A 21,915-nucleotide genomic window follows, 5' to 3' on the forward strand; every position below is an offset into this window, starting at 1 on the left:
TGACGAAGGGTTGTCGCGACCACCCCCTCGGTTACGCAGGTTCGTGTGTAGGTGCGTGAACGCACGAACGGGTTCGAATGCGGCACCTGAATGAATGCATCTGCCGGGGTCCAATCCCGAATCGACCCCCACGTGGAGGGGGAGGGTAATTCGACCCCCGTGAATTGTTATGGCTGTGCCACGAGGGTTGCTTGCATCGAGTGCAGCTGGAAACGAGTCAACGGTGTCGAATCGATGAACACGATCAAAAGGAAAATCCGAAATCGCCGTCTCGTTTCGATGTAGCTTGGTAAATTTGAGACGAGTTTCGCAAAGAATTCGCGAAGTAATTTTTAATCCGGATTAAATCGATCGAAGGATGTGATAACTTGGTCTCGAGTTTCGATATCCTTCGTGGATTATTACTTTTTGGACGACGAAATTCTCGTTTATTAAAATTCGAACTCTCGTCGCGATCGTGTCCCCTTTAATTACGATTTGTTTCGAATGCGGTGCGATTTATAGAGACAAATTTTCCCTGCCCACCAGGGAAAATCGCGTGCGAGAGATTATAGCACCGAGGTGTGGCGGATGCACATCGGTGCATCGATGCGGTCCCATCTTTAATTAAATTCGCCCAAAGTCGGAGCGCGCCGTTCGTTAAATCCTTTTAATTAAGCTCAGTTTAATCAGCAGGCTCGGCTTGTGGCGAATTGAAAAACACGATGAACGATCCTTCGATGTATATTCGTAAACGATAAACCGCAAAAGTTTTTCATCCTTTCTCGCATCGAAGAAATTTCCAATTAAATACAAAACCGTTTTACGCTACTAAATTATACTATATTATAAAAAAAAAAAAGAAAACAAAAGTAAACGACAAAAGAGAAACGGGAAATGTAAAATGTAAAATTCGGCCCCGCATTCGGTTTTCTCCTTATCCTGTCCCCGACAGGGTAGTCGAGCAGGACGATTTCCTCGCGGCATTGCGCAGGGAAAAGCGTAGTCCTGTGTTCCTGCGGGAAACAGGCGGAATCGATAGCCGCACATGCGCGTGCTGGAGGGAAGCAAAGGCAGGAGGAGAAAGAGGGATGGATAGCTGCATCTCCTCTCGAGTTGGTTCGAGGGAATCGAGAGGGCGAGGGACGAAGAAGAGGCGACCGGCTCCACGTTGAATCCCTCGCGGATCACCATCCAGTGTTCGCAATACCACGCCAGTAGTCGCCGCTCCTCCGCTCCCAACCTCGATCGTCCTTTCTCGCGCTCCTTCCCTCCTCGAGATCTCCAACGACGAAACGTCATCTCATCTCATCGTAGTGAAAGAAAAGAAATTACGAAGAATTCTTTAGAATACAAAGCGTTTTTTTTTTTTTTTTTTTTTACAAAAATTTGTGCGATCTCGAGTCGGCGAAAACGATGCTGTCGGCAGTTTCCCTCTCTTAGATCCGGAAGGAGGAGGAGTCAGGTTGGAAGGATTACGAAGTGAGATCGATGTGATCGATTCCTGTACGGGCTGTCCCGCCGCCGGAAATCGCGCGCGCCGTCGCCACGCGGGAGGAAATCCGAGCGGGCCGATGATTTCATTAGGCCGGTCCTCGCTCGAGAGAGGAGGCGGTTGAACGTTGTTGAGAACGTTCAGGCCCATGACCGCGATGACTATCGTCGTCGCCAATAAACGATCCCTCGGCCAGGTTCAAGAGCGACGCGGTGTTTCACCCTCCCCCTCGTATCATCATCCTCTCCTATCCATTCCAGCCTCGATCGAGGAGGAGGGATCGATTCGAAGCGGGAAAGATCTCGTATCAATCTCAAGTCGATGGAATTTTTCCAAGATCGATCTCTTCTCACGATCGTTCCTCTCGCCATGTCGGGGATAATCCATGTGGTGGATCGTTACTCGGCCGTCCGACCGATTTTTCTGAACGACGATCACCGAGGAGGAGGGGATTATCGAATTTGGAAGATGTGAAGAAGAGGCAAAGGCCGCCAAATGGACAGGTTTTTCCGATGGAAAAGTCACAACAGGGCGCAGGAGGACGTGAGTATGCGGCAACCGATGAATGAAAAATTTACAATTTCGATCAGCAGGCGGATCGAGGCTTCTCGCCCCGAGCCGAGAACAATAACGCGCCGGGATATAAAGGGATAGGAAACGAATGGACGGAGAGAATGGAAGACGAAATTATGCGTGTGTCGGTGGGAGAAGTCGGGTTAACCGAGCTCTCTCAGGTGGAACGGGTTCCTAGAAATTGTAACTCGATTTCCTCTATAGGCTCTCCGTGAACGCGTGCACGATTATACACTTCCCTAAACCGGTTTCCGCGTTTAAAACGCCAACGTTACGTGTAACGCGTGACCATCTCGCGGAAACATTCTGGCCTGAATGAACGAGACATTTTCTCGCTATATTTTCCCAACTGTTTTTTTTTTTTCCAACTTTGCAGGGAATCCATCTTTTCAACATCGTTTTTCCATTTTCTCTACGAAGATAGAATTTTAATTGAAAAAATAGGATGTTTCAAGAAGCTTACTTTATCCAAATTCGTGATTAAAGGAATATTCTTTCGTGTATTTTTAACCTAATCGCATCTTGGAAACCCGTCGCTATAATAAATTCGGCGATTCGTGGAAACAAATCGTTTTGGCACGAGACGTTCCAAATCGGAAAGAGAAAAGCTGATTCTTCGGCAATTCTTCGGGACGGAGACAAATCACGTATCTTTCTCGCGCGAGAGAAGCCCGTCTCCTCGTATCCGGAGCCAAGAAGAGGATTAAACGAACTCGTGCTACTTTCCCCCCTCCCTCTTTGTAGCCGAATTCGAGTTCGTCCCCGACTTTCCCCGAAACGTGACTCCTATTTATCCTCATTCCAACCCCTTAATCCGGCCTAAAAAAAAAAAAAAATCGGGCGAATAAACTCGGAATTTCTCCATCTTTCACGCGACCAAGATTTAAGATTAGGAGAGAAGAACCCTCTTTTTCTCCCCTTTTTTCCTCGATGAAAATAGTCGAAGTCGCCACGATTTTATGAGTTCTCCTCTGTGGAGGAGGAATACATTTTCTTATTAGAGCTCGATGAATGCAGTATCTGCAGTGTCTTCGTTGCACGCATTAATCGTGCTTGTACATCGAGTATTGACTTTCTTATATTCGAAAATTTTTCTTACATCTTTACGAGAGTAGACAGGATTGGAAAAAGAAAAGAAAAAGAATTCTTGCCACTATCTTGGCGAGTTTACGCCAAGTATATACCCTTCAAACTTTTTTAAACCTTCTTCCAGACCATTTTTTCACGCTGTTTCCCTAATGTTTCCCTCTCAAGACCGGCTCTAACGTGAAAAGTTTCTCGCTCGCTCGCTCGAGAGAGACGACTAATCTCGGATGGTTATTGCTTTCGGTTAAATCGAAAAGTTCGAAGCGAGTTTTTATCGCTGGGCGATAAAGAGGGGAATAAATTGGCGGCAGGCCTTTCCTCCTTCCTTCCTTTCTTTCTTTCTTTTCTCCTCTCTCTCTCCTTTGGGTTTTTCCGCGGGGGAAAAGCGCGAGTCCTCGAGAGGGCAGCGTGAAAGGGCCGGAAAGCGTAGTCGGCTCGAGTCGAGAGTAAACTCGGCCTTTGCGCGGGTAAACCGACACTCGCGAGCTTTTCTGCTCTTTTCACTCGGCCGTTCCGCCGCCCGGAAGAGAGCCCGTGGCCATGAAAAATGTAAGGGCGAGCGCGCACAAATTATTTCATCATCGGTGGAGAACGTCTCGAGGGAGTTTTTTTTTCTACCTACTCTCTCGAGAACGCTTCCAGCGTCTTCTTCCTCCTCGTCGTAACCGTTTATGCGGTTTCACTTCATCTCAACTTGCGTCCTTACTCGCGAGAAAAAAAAGAAAGAAAGAAAAAAAAGATGGGAGATCGTCATTTTGACCCAGTTTGAGGAGTAAATCGGAATATATCGGCGCTCGAAATCGGTATAAATTAAACTCGCCAACGTTTCGACCAACTTACTTCTCCTCCCTGCTTGGAGAAACTCGATTCCTCGAGGATACGAGATCTGAATCGATTCGAATCCTCCGCTTCTCCACTCCCACGCGCTCGTTTCGAGGATCGTTGGCGGATCGATTAACCCCTGAACGAGCGCTAGAAATTTGTTGGCCCTCCCTTCACTATCGCCTCGCGCGAACTTCGATAAGATCCGCTAAATATCCACAAGTGACAATGGGAGATACGAGCAACGTTATAACCGTGGACGAGTTTCGCGTTACAGGAAGAGTCGGGTTATCCGGTCGGATCTAATTGTTGTGCCTGTTGGCCGAATGGTGGTTACCGGGTCGTTCACCACATTCACACCCACGCCTGGCCTCGTCGACGGGAGAAGCCATCGATGTAACGCTCTCTCTCCCCGGGTACTTAAGCTCTCGCGATTTATCGGGGCTCGATGCACTTGGCTGAACTCGAAAATGAACAATTTTTTCCCTCGAAACACCTTTTCGCGTTTTATCGCCACTTTACACGCGCGCAATAAGTTCTACGGAATACTTCGTTTCACACTTTTCCGCTTATCGAAGAAAGCTTCCTTTTAAAGTTTCTTACTCGAAGATCGAACGCCGAACTAGTTCTTCCGAACAAACTAATCGAGAGACTCGAAATCCGTGAAAATGGAGGAAAGGTTCGTTTCCTGTTGCCTGGATAAATAATCGAGAGAGATAGGAAAGAGACTACGCATCATCGACCTGTTTCAAATCCCCTGGTGCGAGAAAAAAAATCTCTTTCGCGTAACGTTATCGCTCGGTAAAGCCGTCACGAGGCATTGGACGAGCACACGCCACCGTTTCACCCCATCAGTTCGCAACTTACCCCGCCTCGACCGTCGTTCGAGCCAGCCATCGAAGGATCGCCGATACACACACACACACACACATAGGTGCCGCGTGAGATGCCGTGTGCCTGCCCTCCGGTCACGTGGTTGAACAGGGGCGACGGACGGGGAGGAGGCGATCTATCAGGCGTAGCGAAACGTGTACACACGGAGCACACACAACACGGCTGTGCCCAGTTTTCTCCTATCCGTTAGAACGTTTCGCCTCGTGTTCCTCTTCGCTCTGTGTATACGCGCGCGTGTACATAGACGCGCGCGTGTGTGTGTAGGTCGGTCGAAGCCGAAGGCATTGTGTGTCCACCGTGTGGAGCTGTTGCTTGATTAACCGCCGTGGAACGGTTACATGCGCGCATACACACACGCGAAGCGACCGAGCGACCGACTCGGTTCTCGCATTATTTACGGCTAATGGTTGAAAACGCGGAAGTCCGCTGGCTGTGCGCCACCGCCAAAGAGAAGAGGAGGAGGAGGAGGAAGATTTTAAACTATTTTCCCCGCCGCGATATCAGTCCTCGATGGATGATTCGATGATAATTCTTTTGTTAAAGATTGCAACATTTTGACAACGTGCGATTATCCGTTGCAACTCTTCTTCGATGAAAACGTGGATTATTTTCGAAACGGAGAGCACCGTTGAATGGTTAAAGCCACCGTTATAAGCAAACTTCCTCTCGGCAAACAGATCCCTTTAAGAGGCAAGTTTCGAACGTTATCGTTGCATTCGACACGAAAGTCGAGCAAGGAGAATCTTCCGCGTCAACGATTCTCCATTTCGCTTCGAACAAAATCCTTTTCTCGAAGTGGGCCAATCTTGAAATTTCAGAGAAGCTCGGTGCGGGAATTGATCGATCGAAGGAGAGGAGGGTAGGGGAGGCATCATCGTAGGAAATTGAGTGAGCCGCACCACGGTTTCGCGCAAATCGCATTTCCAGCCGAGTCTGGCCGTAAAAGGATCCCGAGCGGATTACCGGGTTGCGGGCGGAGAAATATCGGCGGTTCGTGCGAGAAACGACGAATTCAGCTCGCGTCCTCGCCTCTCCGCGTTTTCCAGGGGTGTGGGTGAGTTCGTACTGTTTCCTTCCAATGGTACGTGCTCGATTATCGACGCTCTGGTAAATGATTTATTTCTGTACCGGAAACAGCTGAGAACCGAGGCCCGAGGGAAGAAGGGAAAATTTGTAATCTCGTCCCACGCGTCGTCGAGAATAAATCCCCGAATTATCGATCGAATTGCGACCGCATTGAAGCGCGAACAAAAATCGACTCGCGTCACGATGAATCGATGTTGTTCCAGGGTCTGGACAATGTGAGCTCAGCGACCCTCAGGCCTTTCAACTCGGACATCAACACGCCGAGGATCGACAGCTATAGGTTCTCCATGGCGAATCTGGAAGGTGAGCTATCTTTTTTTTTTTTTTTATAAGCCTTGTACAGGACACGTGATGGACACGACGTCTATCGTGCAATTTCCGTATCCGTCACTTTGCCTTCTTCCTAAGGAAAAAAAGAAGAAGAAGAAGAAAAGTCAAAGTTCTCTCTCTCCTCATTTTGTTCACCCTCGTTGCAGCCGCTTCTATATCCGATTCGTGTCCCCCGTATGTAGGACAGTTTTTCTTCACCCTCCTCCATTTTGTGCTTCGTGAATAAACGAACAGCGTGGACAAAAGGGGCGTTTCATCCCCCCTCGAGATTGTGGCGTGTTTTTCCTCGGGACGAGGAAACGAGGGAAACGAGGATCTTATCCCCTCTCTCTCTCTCTGATTAAATCGAATAGCGAATGTCTCGCGCTGCTGCTCGACACATTGTCGAGATGTGAAATCGAGATGACGGTAAACGAGTTTTTCTACGATCTGGGGGTAGAAGGGGCGCGTCATAAAGAGCAATTTCCACTGTTTTATCGCACCTCGTGGGATAATCTCAAAGACAAACGTGGGTGAAAGATTCGATCGGGTTTTGTCGCGTGATCCTGAATTACCATTTATTGGTAACTCGAAACGAACTCGTTTTGGATTCGAGATCTCATTTGTGTAGAGAGAAAAAAAAATTCGAGAAGATATATTCGGGGAATAAGTTGGACAGGTGTAAATTACTTTCCTTCGAACGAAACCTGTCGCTCGTTATTAATTCCTCCCTTCCCCTCGTGTTTCGTTATTATTCGAATGGCGGCAGGAGGGGAGGAGAGGGCGAATCGAAAAGCGATGAAAACATTCCCATTTCCCCGAGCGATGGTCCTCCGTGAAGCGGGGTCAAGCGTAGAAAATTGGACGCTCGTCGAACGTGATCCGTGGTCGGGTCGTGTCTCGAGTCACCGGTCACGTCCAGCCCCCTTTCGTCCCCTGCGGCGATTCTGCGGCAACGGCAGCTGCAACTGCACCAACAACCCACACTCTCCTCGCACCTACACCGCATGCTTTATCTCCAATCTTTTGAACTAGCTCCAACAACCTCTCTCTCCTCGATGGCTCGAGAGGGAGAGAAGAAAAAAAAATCCCCGCTCGTATCAGCGGATTTATGCTCGATGCTGCCGCGACGCAAACCGCCTCGATAATCTGAAAAAAACTTCGCTTCGATCCCGTGCTTAACGCCCTCCCTCGAGCTCCTTTCGATTCATAGCAATTTGTTTGAAATAACGAATAACTTTCTTTTGTTCGCGCCTTCTTCGAAAATTTTTGCGAATTTTAATCTTGTTCACGGATCGACATCGAGTTCATTTTCGAAGTTTCGATCGAGAAAGAAAGCGTTCTATGCTTTAGGATTGTTTCGTTTCTTCGTTTAATTGAATATACAATCGATAGAGCCACTTCGAAAACGCGATCACTCGTTAAAAGTTGGTTTAATGGGGAAAGCGTTGGGAAATGGTACAAAGTGGATGTCGGATATCGGTAAATATGTCTGAATAAGTAATTTAACGAAGTAAAAAAAAGAAATAATCGCTTCTGCGTGTACACGTTAATTAATGCCCGTTCAACGTTTGAAATCAGAATTACGACGGAATTAATACGATGCAATAATCTCTTTTAATCCCCTCTTTTTATCCTTTTCGCTCCTCCCTCGGCCCTTCCTTCCCACACTTTTCCGTTAATTATTTCTTCGACTTTCATTCGCGCCCACGTCAAAGGGGAAGACGAAGCGAATTTCGCACGAAACATTTCTCGAACCAATTCGATCAACGTTTCGCTTTTAAACCATCGTTTAAATTACGCTCGATGAAATTGAACTCGTTTTCATTACCGTAAAACATTTTAAAGTGGTTTTCTAATTAAATTATTGTGAACTGAAGATATATATATATGTCATCGTTGGAACGTATTAATTATTTGTAACTAACTTATCTGAAATTAAAATTACTTTACGCCCGAGTGGAACACGTTCGAATTAATTTAGAAGAAGAATTCGTTTTACAACCTTTGAAACATTTCGATAAATAATCCATATACACAATTTTTCAAATTATTTAACAAAACAACCGCGTTTACCGTTCTCCTTTGTCCTCCACCGACAAAATAAACGCGCGGTGAAAGAGCAGGGACAGACAGCACAAAAGAGGCGCGCTCGAAGGAAGCCAAACGCGCGCTCAAAGGACTCTAACGACTGTTACGCTCAACGGGAGTAGTGGGGGGAGGGTAAAATTGGCAACTTGACGAAATTCGAGGGAGGGTATAATATAAAAAATTAATCCCTCTTTTTTATCCAATCCCAGGGATGCGTTATGGGGCGCGGTTTATCATTACGTTACCTTCTCTATTCATATTTACGCAACAAATTGTTCCTTTTCGATCTCAAACTCGCCTCCTCGTGAATCAACCCCGCTTTTTATTTCTTTTTACTTCGTTTGAACGAGTAACCAACTCGGCTCGGGTGGAACGTTGCTCTCTTGGAACTCTTGGTTTGCAGAAGCAGAACTCTCTCTTCTTCGATCGAAGAGAACGATGAGACGCGTGCACCGGCGAAATTGCACGCTCGGCCGTCCATCGCGATCCGGTATCTCGGCGCGAGAGGATCGCGTCTCTCGAGGGCAGAGAGTTGGCTCTCGAGTGGAAAAATCGGGAGCAGCTCGCATTCAATTACAGAGACGTGTAGGCTTCGCAGAAATTTAATCAATCATCTCGCGACGCATTAAAATAGCTCCGGGGAGCTACCGTCGGGGGGGAGGGGGAGGGCGGCGTCGTTTCGATCCGCGGCCATTTTCCCCCTCCCGGATGTATAACGTTCGGCCGGTGGCTACGTGGAATTTCTACGGCTCGTTACCGCCGTTATCGGCCGGCCAAATACGCGCAATTCGCATCGTTTCGGCATTTTATTTCCTCTCGCTGGTCTTGGAACGTGCGCCGTGCTCGAACACGACGTCGAAAAATTTATTATTTAATCGGATTGATGGACGGTAGAGACGGATTTAAATTTTAACGGGTTTTTAGGGTAATTTTTCCAGGGATGTTTGTTACAACAAGCGCGATACGTCTTCTTTTTACGATTCGATATTCTCTTCGCGATAGTGCTCTTCATCATTTACGTAGCTCTTGTGGAATCGTCGCGATCGTTCCTCGCTTTTATCGAAGCTAATAATAGCTTCATTTCGTTTTAAAATCCGGATAAAATTTCGAAAGTCTGGGCGAAGCTTAAAATTTGCAAAATAATCGACTCGTATCGTGCAAATATGATGGAAAATTCTATTTATACTCTTCTCTCTCTCTCTCTGCCCAATAAAATTTACTCACAAAACAAAAGGGAATTTGGATAAAATACGGGATATGGAACTAATATCGATGCAAATTTCAAGTTTCGAATGGAAAACGATAAAACAGGTAAATGGAGATCGAATCTCGAACGTTTAACGTTTTCAACCATTCGATCATCGTCCTTTGTGTTCGCCTAATACAATTTTATTAACCGTCATGGAAGCTAGAACGATACTCTTGCTCTCCTCCCTCTTGTCGTTCGTGGACAAGCATGACTAACGGAGAAAATAATTTTAATCGAGCGTGCGATGAAAATGGGAATTGGGAAAAATTTAACGCGAGTTGAAAAGAGCGAATACAACAACAAAATGGAATTCGTTGGCGGGAAAAACGGTTGGCAAACACTTACTCTCAAACTATCTTGATCGCGCTCGAAGGGAAATCTCCTCCTCTCCTAGCTCTCCTAATTTATTCCCTTTGACAAATTGTTTCTTCTTAGCCGAGAACGAGCATCCTGTGGGAAAGGTCGAGGCAGAAATTGCCGGAGGCCAGGAGACCGAACCGGTCGTATTAGGTTCCAGCCTCCTCTTCTGACGGATAACGTCGCGAGTTTATTTCACTGTCAACTCCCTCCCTCCACCCTGGTATATAATTCACCCTCCCCCGTAAATTTTATTACGATTCTGAAACGCGGTTTTCTTGCTTACTTACTTACTTACTTGCTCGGGACGAATTTATTCCTCGAGATTTTGAGGGTTGTTGAAGCCGCTGGCACGCGACGAACGTCAAGTAATACTTAAAATTGAGAAACGAAAAGAGACGTTGCTTATTAATAATCCAATTCGAAACGAAGAAAAAAGATTAGAAGCTACGAATGTCGCGATTATCTCGATTAATCAACATTCTCGCGCGAATTTACTCCCTTTAATTCGCGATTAAAGTTTATTTATGGTTCACATTCATATATCGTCCCCGCGTTTCCCAGCGACATCCAAGGATTTATTCGATCGCGATAAGGCGTGGTGGCCGGGAAGAAAGAAACGTGCACCGAAACTCGGCCGGGAGAAAAATTATTACTACAGATTAGTGGAATCCTCTTAGGACAGACTTTGTTAAACCGACTGTCATGATTATTTGACGGTGGCCTAACGAGCTCGTGCACGCTGTTTTATCGCGCGACAACAGCGATTCTCTTACCGTCGCGTTTAACCTAATTACATACTTTCCTGCGATCCTCCGTTTAGTAAACAATTCGTTTCTAAGCTAAATTAGTTTCTTGAGTAATTTTGTTGCCTAGTATCATAGCAAAATTTTATCTGTTTTAAGGAAGGAATGAAAAAGATGGCAAATAAAAATTCAAAAATTCAAATTTCATTGAAAATTAGGAAAGATTGTTAGAAGCCGGGGTTAGACTCGTCGAGATCGTTTTCCGGACGTGCGTGGACACGCAACGTATCGCTAGGACATTTGTGCTCGCACGACAGTGTTAATAAAAACTTGGGGTCATTCGTGACGCGGGGCGGGGCTCATTAGTTAATTAAACAAAAGTGTCGGTCACGTGCACACGATCGAAGGTCACAACACCTCCTGTCCAACGATACTTTCTTTTCTGCAATCCGATTCTTCTATTCTAAAAAATAACACACGTAAGATTTTTACTCGAGAAACTATTTATTTCGAATTTATTTCATCTGTCCAATGGAATGTGCCATCCTCTTGAATCTTAATAACCTTTAAACCCTGTCGAGTGAGGAAGTTTCTTCGCTCGACCAAGAAGCTTTATTACCTTTTTCTTGTCGCGCATCGTTAGTTTCAACGATCGTCCTCGATCGATCCCATTGCATTGCTGGAAATTGTCGGTGCGAGGCTCCTCGGTCGTTCGCCTCGCGTATCAGCTAGCAATTAAGCCCGATAAGGAGATTGTCATTGGCGAAAAATACGTCACTTTGTGGGCAAACCGAATCAAACTTACCTTACGTACCTGCCTCGTTCCTTATCTGGCCAACCATTGGCCACAGATCTGACGAAAATCCGATAACGTTCATATCCTTGCTCCAAAGGATGTCCACTCTTGTGCCTGTTTCCACGCGAGTAAAGGTTCTCGACAACAACCGATAACATTATCGAAACGTTAATTACGTGGAAGCCCGAGCACGTTTCCGTTCCTATCTATGCGGAACGATCGACCTGTTCGAATTATCGCGTGGCTCGTCTGGTTCAATGGTTTGAATGGTAATAAGGCAGAGGGAGTGGCGGAGGAAAGGCGATGAAACGGATATATATATATATATCCGTATAGGTGGAAATTTCCCTCCTGTGGAGAACGAAATCGGGCGAATAATCGATCGGGGAAGTGGAGGAAGAGGGATGGAAAGAGTAAATGCGAAAAGTGTCCCTTTGTTCGCTGTGGCACAAGCACGCTCGACATTCGTTCGACTCGCGCGAGCCTCTTCTCGAGCGGTAACGCTTGTGCAAATATCGCGCGATTCGTGGGAACGCACGCGCGTCGAGAAATTAGAAATTTTGATAGAATCCGTTCGCTGGATCCGTTAATCTTACGCTTCCTGGATCCCGCATCGTGATTCGATGAATTGCGGTATTAAGGGTACTCTTGTTTCTTTTGTGGCCGCTGTATCCTATAATTGACGTCGAGGAACCATGTGTCTAATCGTTCTACAATGCTTTTTTACTATTTAAGTTTCGTGTATTGACAATGTGATTCTGAGAACCGGGAGGATAATATTGTAATTTTTCTTTGTAACTAGGATGGAGTTTAATGAGAGATGGATTGGATTGTCGAGAGGCGAAATGGGAAAGCGCGGTGTGATAAAATTCGAGTTAAAAATTGCTTAGGTCATTTCGCAACTCGATCAAATCTTTCGGCTCGAATTAATCGGTTTCGGGGAGATAACGTTTTGCAAAGACCGGTTTCCCGCGACACAATTGGTCAAATACGACGCAGCTGCGGCGTGAAATTCACAATCGTTCGATAAAAAGATGGAAAAATTATTTTACGCTGGTTGGAGAGCGCTCCTCCGGTGCGTATATTTATTTCTTTCTGCGGAGAACAGTTACGTTCTATACACCGAGTGATTAATTTTACCAATTATCTATTCGTTAAATTCTCGACACTTTTCTATTCTCGCGAATAAGGTGTTGCGTAAACTTAACGGGAAACGAAGAATCGTATTATTTTTCTTTTTCTCTTTTTTTTTTTTTACGATTCGTATATATACTGACGTAGCAGATAATACGATACGATAGGGATTTTTCGAGCGCTTCGATTCGATCGAAAATTACGTACGAGTTTTTACCATTCCTTTTGTAATTCCATTAATAAACTATCGAATCGTGTTTTTTTCAGTTGGACGTTATCGGGCAGACGGATAATTCAGACGGATATAGCCAGCTTGTACTATTTAGATTCGAATGAAAGGCGGCCGACAGAACGTAACAAATTTGCGCGAAAAATATCGCGGTATCGTTTCCATAATATATTAACGAAGGATCTCAGGGGTCAGACGAGATCCGTCTGACGCCACCGACGTGGAAAAGCGTCGATTTTCTTCTTTCGCCGGAGATAATGAACGGAACGCGGGGAAGAAAAATATTGATCGTCAAAAGTCTAGCCGAGAATGATTTATGCGGTTCGATTAATCTGGGTTACGCGTTTATCGCTCGCTTTGCGTATTCGCATAATCGACAGGGGTGAACGAACCTTGCCACGATCGCAATCGCGCCTCCGCTCGCCGTACGTTGTCGAGGGGAAGGACGGGAAAGAAAGAAAGAAAGAAAGAAAGAAAAATAAAGAAAAGAAGGTTAACCAAAGTCTCGATAACCGATTGGTATCGGTGCATCTGCCGTGATAAAATTCGAGAACGGATTATTCCACGAAATCTTGACAACAAGTCAGGGATAAAAATAAGAAAAGTAAGAAAAGAATGGAATTCGATTCGCTCGTAATTAAAAAATCATAGACGACGACTTTTAAAGGATCTCGCGCGCGGTTTCCAATTTCGTTCAATTGGAGAGCGGAGACGGATGTTACGTAAACCGCAACGTTAAAATGTGACGAGAAGAAGAAGCTGAGACATAAAGCGACGCGGCGATAAACCGTATCGAACCGCATTAATCACCCCGTCCATCCCTTGTTGCCTCCCTTCTCCCCTCTTTCGTTCCACATCGCTTGGGCGACAAGAATTACAACGCAAATTAGTTGCAAAAAGGAGAAGACCGATCCACGAGCGCTGGCGTCGATTGTAATTTATCAAATCGGCCGTTTGGCGCCCACACTTCGATCAATACGAATCTTCTCCTCGGTCCGTGAACTCTTTCTCTCTTCTCCTCCTCCTCCTCCTCCTCCTCTCCCTCGTCCGGCTGTCCGTGCCAACGAACGGAAGGCACTCGCACCCGCAACGCAATTCGATTCATATCGAACCATATTTTTTTTTCCCCCTCCCAGTGTTTTTCGATTCGATCGAATATGTTCGTTGCCCGATCGTTGGCCCTCGGTCCTCGACCGATTCCAGATCCGACGATTTCGTCGAATCGATGTTCGAATGATGCTTGGCGAATCGATCATCGATGAAAGGATGGAACGTCGTTTCGATGTTGGAGATGTTGGGGGATTGGCAGAGTACTACTTTAACGTTTGACACGATTTGTCGTTTATGTTGGAAGAGGAACGGCGTGGGTGGCGGTTGAAGTAATTAGGAAATTGAGTCTCGTGGTGTTTGTGTCGAGAATATTAAGGGACGGAGATAATATATATATATTCGATGTAGAAAGTTTCGTTAATTACAAAAGTACGAGGCATATTCGAACTAACTTCGTTAAAGATATACTTTTCATTCGTTTTTGGAAGAAAAGATTCCGATTTTCTAATATTCGTTCTCAATTCTCAATATATATATGTATTAATGATATCGCCTCCTCTTTCAAGATCGGCTTTATTCGAATCAGAGTGATCGATAGAGCATAATGCGCTTAATCGGTTATCTTACAACAAGCTTTCACGGCTTGTTACGTTTTATGCCGGCTATAAAACGTATTAGCACTTTCACATTTGTGGATTATTATGCATTTAATCAGCGAATACAATACGAATTATGACACGATGAATTAAATCGAGAAGATTTATACCGGTTGAGTAACGATCCCGTAACTGTATCGTTCTCCGCTAGAATTAAACAACATAACAACGTTGATCGTTGTCGAGAGAAACGAAGAAAGAAAGAAAAGAAAAAAAAAAAACTTACTCCTCCATTTGCCGAATTTCCATTCGAATTTCATTCTCATCCCAGTTCTCCTTTGTTCTCTCTCTCTCTCTCTCCCTCTCTCTCGTTTGCTTTCCTCAGGCCGATGATCGCGTGAAATAATTTTTAACGCTAATAGCCAGTCTAATGGACGTTTGCGTAATTCCCCGTGCACGTCCAACCCTCTTTACCGCTTTGGAGACACAACCACGTACGAGGTACACCTACACGCAAGCGTGGAGCGCGTCCGCGTGGAAAACTCTCGAGGCAAGAGGCAAGTGTGTTCACCTTAAGGCCTTTAGTCGAGCGCCGTCGCACGCGCGGTAAACATGCGTTCGTGTCGCGTATCTCCCCGTCTCCCGCCGCGTTATCTCGCCCAATGATCCCTCTTTTTCGCATCTTACCTATCCTCGATTCATTCATCGCTCCTCTCGATCATTTCTCCATCCAATTTCCCTCGATCCGATCGAATTATCGCGAACGAGAAATATATTTCGAGTAACTCAAGTCAATTGCACGATATTTCGCAACTGTGATTTTCCAAATCGTCGAAAATCGTCGAATGTTTGTATACACAGAGTCACCTGAAGTGTTGATACGATTCTGGTGTCGAAATTTCACGGAGGAGATAATAATGTGTCGTTGTTAGGTGCGTGTTACGTGTTGGTTGGATGCTGATTGATCATCGATTGGCAAAGGATCGGCGTCGTATTCTCGAACATGCTCGCGAATTTCGGAAGCAACGAGAGTATATTGGGTTATCTTGCGAGTAAAGGTACGTGAAGGTATCCGATTAACCGTGAATCTAAGAAGGAAGCCGAGTGGAGGAACAGGAAGCTTTTATGGATATACTCGGATTCGACCGCGTGATAATGCAGTGTCGCGAGAAAGCAGATAGAAAGTAGGCTTCCCGATCCTTCGAACGAATTCTCATCGAGATCGCTTTCGTTGCGATAAACACGTGTTTTTTCCTCTCTCGCTCGATCATTTTGCCACGAGATGAGATCGCTTCTCGACGCCTCGCTACTCGACCGATAAACAGCCTTTCGGATTTCGATAGCCAACCGGATTATATTGCGATTACATCGAAACGACTTATAATTCGAGTTATTTACCGCGAGAAATTATTTACCTTGAATGGAATTCGAATAATGTTCATCGTAATATATATATATTACAAACTTATCAACGCAATTAATCATCGTTGTTTAATCAACAACAGTAACCACGCCTTAAAAATACCAATTTGTTATTCGTTATTTAAACCAGTACTCGTCAGTCGGAGCCTATTTTATTTATTACTCTTTCATCCAACTTTGTTTTAAACTTTCTTTCACGCAACAACATGAATATTTTATATCCTTTTCTCTCGAAATCTTCAAGATTCGATTCTTCTTTGTCCGAGTTATCAAATTCTCTCTCTAAATAAAAAAAAGGAAGAAAAGGTGTTTGTTTTCCGTATCGGAAAACGAATAGAACATCCTCGTTCGTTATTCAACGAGGAAAGTGTGCGCAGACTGACTAAACTCGGCTCGGCTCGTTGAATAGATGACGCCCTCCTCCGGACTCCCTAAAAATTTTATAGTTTCCTCGTCTGTGGTGGACGAGGAGGAGAACATGGAGGAGGACAGATAGTACGTGTCGTATCGTGGAGGAGGATCGCGCGTGAACGTGGTTGGGCATTAACGCGACTCGAAAACGCACGTGCATCACCTCTGTGTCGGATGTGGATCCTTGCGGGAATACAAATTGGACGTTTCTCGTGTCCCATTGGCGGCGTTGAGGCGGTGGTAGACGCGTGGCTAACGGTAATCCGTTGGCTTATTCGCGAGTTTACGAGGCGCACGAGGCGTAGCCGAGGTTATCCCATCGTTTGTAAACGTGGAAAGTGCATCGTTCGGTTTCGGTTTCGTTCGAAACGGGGTTGCCGCGTCGATCGGGTTTGGATCTCCATCGAATTTATCGAGAAAAGAAAGAAAGAAAGGAAGATTGCAATTACGAATAAACAATATCGTTTCGTGATAAAATATATATATATACAACGAATATATACGCTTCTCGCTTTCGTATTTGTGTACGCATACCGATCGATAATCATCGAAAGGTAAATTATGCACCCCCGTTTTGTCGATGGCTTTCGAGAACGCAATTCGATATATATATATATATATATATATATATATATATTATCGATTAGAATTTCGAATACGTTTAGCTTCGCGAATCTCTGAAATTACCGGTAATCTGACGATCAACGGAGGATTTATATTTCTGAAAATATTTGCTTAATTTTATTCATTCGATATCCTTGGTGATTTACGGTCTCGATCGAAAATTCGAAATGTTGAATTAAATTTAATTTAATCAATTAAATTACCTACCAACTATCAGATTATCTAATGTAATTTTCAATTACAAAAATACACAATAATGCTACCACTTTCACAGTGAAGCGAAACAATGTACTTTTGTACGAACGTAGATATTGAGATAATAATTAATAAAAAAAATTAACCTTCGACGCGATTGAAAAAGATAGGATAAAATGTTATCGAAAGACGGGGCGATAAAGTATTATCGTTGAAAAAAAGATTCGATTTCCAGGGAATTTGCGCGGTTCATGGTATTGCAGGATTTCCGTTCCGTTGATTGTTGCGATTGGTCGGTCGGTGGGTTGAAAAGCGTCGGTTCTCTCTGACCGATCGAGAAGTTAAGCTCGGCCGCGATTAGAGCTCATTGTTAAGCAGATGACTGTTCCGAAACTACTGAATGGTCTCGCTCTTGGACTAACAATCGGTGATTAGCGAGCTCTTATTGTTCGTTCTAATTATAGCCAGCCGCTCGAAGATTCGGCTGCTCAAGGTCGTTTCTCCTATCATTACCCTATTGTGTCTTATCTATTGTCACGTCGTTTGCTTCCTTTTATCCCATTTTTCTTCTTCTTCTTTCCCTTGTATCTCGTTTAATCGACCTTCCAAAATCCACAAAAATTGAAAAGAGAAAAAAGTTAAGTTCGAGACAATATTTCGATAGAGGTGTGCGTTAATGAAAACGTTCGAGGATAACGTACACATTATAACGAAGTAATGAATGTCCAGCTCGTTTTCCGCTGAATTAAATGTCAGCAGGTTGGAAATTCAAAGCGAAGAATCCGATTGATAACGTTAGCCCGAGTTTCTTGGGTTTCCTATGGTCGTCGTCGACGTGGCTAGACAATCCTGAACGAGATATCGTCGCATTCCACGTTGACTTCGTCATTCATTCACTCGATCTTTCGTTTCTCTTAACTCTGATACGTATCCTACCCGTGAATAAGTTGGTCTTTTGTTCGAGGAAAACGACGGATTCGTGAAACGAATGAATATTAAATTTTAACATCGCCAAATTACATTTTATATATATATATATCTCCTATACGTATCCACGATTAACTCTGGTACGATCCGAATTAGAAACGATCTTGACACTAATTCGCGAGTAATTGATCACCTTGATAAAGCGTGTCGCATCTTACATCTGTTACCGTTTCTGATGTTCCATCTACGGTCTCCATAGTTTAAGGATAGCAGTTTTTAGACGAGGAAAACCGTTTTAGAAAGGATTTCAGAGAGAGAGATAGGCGGGTAGCGCCCTTAGGAGGCTCGCGATGGAATGTCTCGCGCCTTCGTAACTCTTCGCGAGAATTTCATTCTGAACGCTGTTATTCGCTAATTGCTGTTATGAAAGGAGGGCAACAGTCGATGAACGATAAAAATAATCTTGGGGAACGTTTCTTCTTTCGCGAAGCAACCACTAGTAGATATCGATCAAAATTATTTCTTATTTATTTCTTTCTTTCCTTCGATATTACTTTCTTCTTTACTTGCGAGGATAACTACTCGGATGGTAACTCGTACAACAAGTAGTTACGAACGATTGCATAATTCGTTGGAACGATTTTCTCCGGGTTGAAAAATCCCTCTACTAACCGAACTAATTTCGTTAATTATCTTAACGAAGTCGATATTATCACGTGCGTGGAAAGGATCCCGCGATAATTATCGCGAGAGGAATGCACGTTCGACACCCAGGAAGAGGATTGCTCCTCGACTTTCGTTATTACATTTCGATTCGAAACCATTATCGTAGCATTGTGGAAATAGATGTCTAATCTGTCCGCCCGTTATTTCGTCCGAAAAGATAGATTTACATTGGAGAGGAGAAGGGATTGGAAAAACAGGCATCGACCGGTTTACGAGTAAACGATCTACGGCTCGCAATTAAAACCGTTGGTTGGTTCGTTCGAGGCGAGCCAAGGACTTTCGCCTCGGTGGGTTGCACGAGGTCAGGTACACGATACGTCCGAGGCCTCGTTTCACATTCGTGGAACACAGAACGAAGGAGGTCTGCGTGCGGTTACCAGATGAGCGTACAATCGTGCGGGTAATTAGCGCGGAACTGGTTTCATCGCTGGATCGTTGATAATTCGTGTCCATTAGCAGTTTCCCCCATTATACGACGATCGTGATCGTCGAAATACACGAATACTCCTTCTTTTTCAGCATATTCACTCTCGATACATACCTCTCCATACATCTTTCTCCTTTTCCTCCTCGTCTACGTTTTATCGTTTTATCGTTTTATCGCTTTGTTTTCGTGAACCGCGAAATTAATCCTTATTCGCCCTTTCGTTGCAGATTCCCAGGATGTCGATCTGGACGCCATCCTTGGCGAGTTGTGCGCTCTGGAGCGCCGCTGCGACGGCGACATCGCTTCCACACCTGCACCCGACTCGCAGAGGCAGGGCCGACCCAACAGCACTAGAATCACCGCTGGCGACAATACCGATATCGGCAAAAACGAAGGAGGTACGTACGATTTTCTTTCTTTTTTCCTTTCTGGAAATTTTTTTAGATTATCCGAGATGGAATTATTCGAATATTTACGCCTCTAAGAGTTTCGTCTCTTATTGGAAATAAAATAACCTCTGAACGAACCTCTTTCGAGATGTACACAAATGTGAAACGAAAGAAATTTTCTATTATTTCGTAAGATCAATGTCGAGTATTCGTTTTCAGCTATGCGCACCGACAGTCCCGACAATGACAGCGCGTTCTCGGACACGGTGTCGATGTTGTCCAGTGAGAGTTCCGCGAGCAGCAGCGGTTCCGGGCACAAACCACCTCAGACCGCCATGCACACGGGTCCCCAGCAGCAATCTCACCAACTCATGGGTAAGCTTTCGATATTTTTCGATAAAAAAAAGTGGAAATGTGACGGTGTTTTAACTCTGTCAATTTTTTTCCATGGAAAGACGCGGCGAGCCGAGTGAAGGCAGAGAAGATCCGGTTGGCGTTGGAGAAGATGCGCGAAGCCAGCGTTCAAAAATTGTTCATCAAAGCGTTCACCTTGGACGGGAGTGGGAAAAGCTTGCTCGTGGACGAAGGGATGAGCGTGGCGCACGTGTGCAGGCTTCTGGCAGATAAGAATCACGTGCCGATGGATCCAAAGTGGACGGTGGTCGAGCATTTGCCCGACCTTTTCATGGGTGAATATCCAGACGATCTTTCTTCTCGAGAAGAAATCGGACAATTTTTCATTCTGATTTTCTTTTTTTTTTTTAGAAAGGGTATACGAAGATCACGAACTGCTGGTGGAAAATCTGTTACTGTGGACCAGAGACTCGAAAAATAAGCTGCTCTTTGTCGAGAGGCCAGAAAAGACCCAACTCTTCCTCACTCCAGAGAGATTTCTTCTGGGTCTATCCGACAGAAGTTGCGGCGAATACGACGATCACTCGCGCAATATTCTCCTCGAGGAATTCTTTTCAAGCAGTAACGTTGGCGTGCCAGAGGTAATTAAAAGTTGAAGTTATTTTCGATTTCGATATTGCATCGATAGCATATCGATGCTGTCTTATAATAATTCGTTAAAATAAAGAAAAAAAAAAAGAATGAAAATTGAAAGAGGAATAATGGAGTAATATTTCAACTTTGATCGTTCAGGTGGAGGGACCATTGTATCTGAAATCTGATAGCAAGAAGGGATGGAAGAGATATCATTTTATTCTCCGAGCATCCGGCCTCTACTATTGGCCGAAGGAAAAGGCTCGCACTGCTCGCGATCTCGTTTGCCTGGCCACGTTCGACGTGAACCAAATCTACTACGGCATCGGTTGGAAGAAGAAGTACAAAGCCCCGACAGACTTTTGCTTCGCTGTGAAACACCCGAGGTTGCAGCAACCGAAATCGACCAAGTACATCAAATTCCTCTGCGCGGAGGACAACGCGTCCTTGGAACGATGGATGGTCGGAATCAGGGTGGCCAAGTACGGGAGGCAGTTGATGGAAAATTACAGGACACTGGTCGACGAGCTCGCCCAGGAGGATCTCGATATGCTGGCCCACGCGAGGTCGTGCTCGGTTAGCTCGATCGCCCCCCCAACTCAGAATCAAACTCAGTACAACACCACGAACGAAAACGCTCGTCAATTCACGGAAAATTCAAGGCACAACGCGGAAGTGGCTAACGCCAGACAGTACGAAGACCAGAGGCAAAGTTACAATTCCGAGCAACGACAGAGTTATAACAACGACGGTAGACTGAGCAGAGCGAGCAGCTCGAGTTCCAGTGGATGCCTGTCGGACGGAGCGCCCAGTAGTTGCGAGGTAAACGCAACAGACGATCCCTGGATTTTAAACTCCTTGCTTTCCTTATCCGAATTTTTTTACCATCTCTTATCTTTTTAACTTCGCACGGCAGGTAGCTTTCGAGTGTGGCGAGTTTCCAACGGGCACGATAAAGAGGAAACCCTCGATGAATCCGAAGCTGCCCCTAACGTCGATCACGAGACAATTGAAGGAAGTAGGGGAGACGGTTCGAGACGAGCCGGACTCGTGTCCCAGTCCGACCAGCTCGGGTTCCGGAACGTTGACCAGAAGGCACAGTCGAAGGAGGAGCGGCACCGACTCGGACGGATCCGGGACTTTGAAGAGACATCACAGATCCGGTAACGCGACCCCAGTCAGCCCTGTCCCGCCCGGCACACCGGTCAGAGAAAGAGCGAGCCCCATGGGCTACAACAGATCGGATAATCAGGAATCGAAAACACCGACCAGTCCTATACCGTCGTGTATGGTCAGTACTTTGAGGGTTAAGATG

At 45.2% G+C, this 21,915-nt stretch overlaps 1 protein-coding gene across 8 annotated transcripts in view; it reads left to right on the forward strand.

Annotated features, from left to right (window-relative positions):
- LOC100578818 (amyloid beta A4 precursor protein-binding family B member 1-interacting protein) overlaps positions 1-21,915 on the forward strand; it is a 120,580-nt gene that overhangs the window by 92,021 nt on the left and 6,644 nt on the right. For 5 of the 8 annotated variants that reach the window (XM_016915510.2, XM_026444475.1, XM_016915509.2 and 2 more), the window contains 7 exons: positions 6,139-6,238; positions 19,452-19,622; positions 19,833-19,988; positions 20,069-20,302; positions 20,379-20,608; positions 20,760-21,422; positions 21,517-21,891. In XM_016915510.2, coding sequence (XP_016770999.2) covers positions 6,139-6,238; positions 19,452-19,622; positions 19,833-19,988; positions 20,069-20,302; positions 20,379-20,608; positions 20,760-21,422; positions 21,517-21,891 — 1,929 coding nt within the window. Of the gene's footprint in view, positions 1-1,158; positions 2,018-6,138; positions 6,239-15,391; positions 15,551-19,451; positions 19,623-19,832; positions 19,989-20,068; positions 20,303-20,378; positions 20,609-20,759; positions 21,423-21,516; positions 21,892-21,915 lie in introns of those variants that run through there. The other 3 variants (XM_016915511.2, XM_016915512.2, XM_016915513.2) reach the window with 3 other exon arrangements.

The sequence above is a fragment of the Apis mellifera genome, linkage group LG12 (genome assembly GCF_003254395.2).
Source record: "Apis mellifera strain DH4 linkage group LG12, Amel_HAv3.1, whole genome shotgun sequence".
NCBI lineage: Eukaryota > Metazoa > Arthropoda > Insecta > Hymenoptera > Apidae > Apis > Apis mellifera.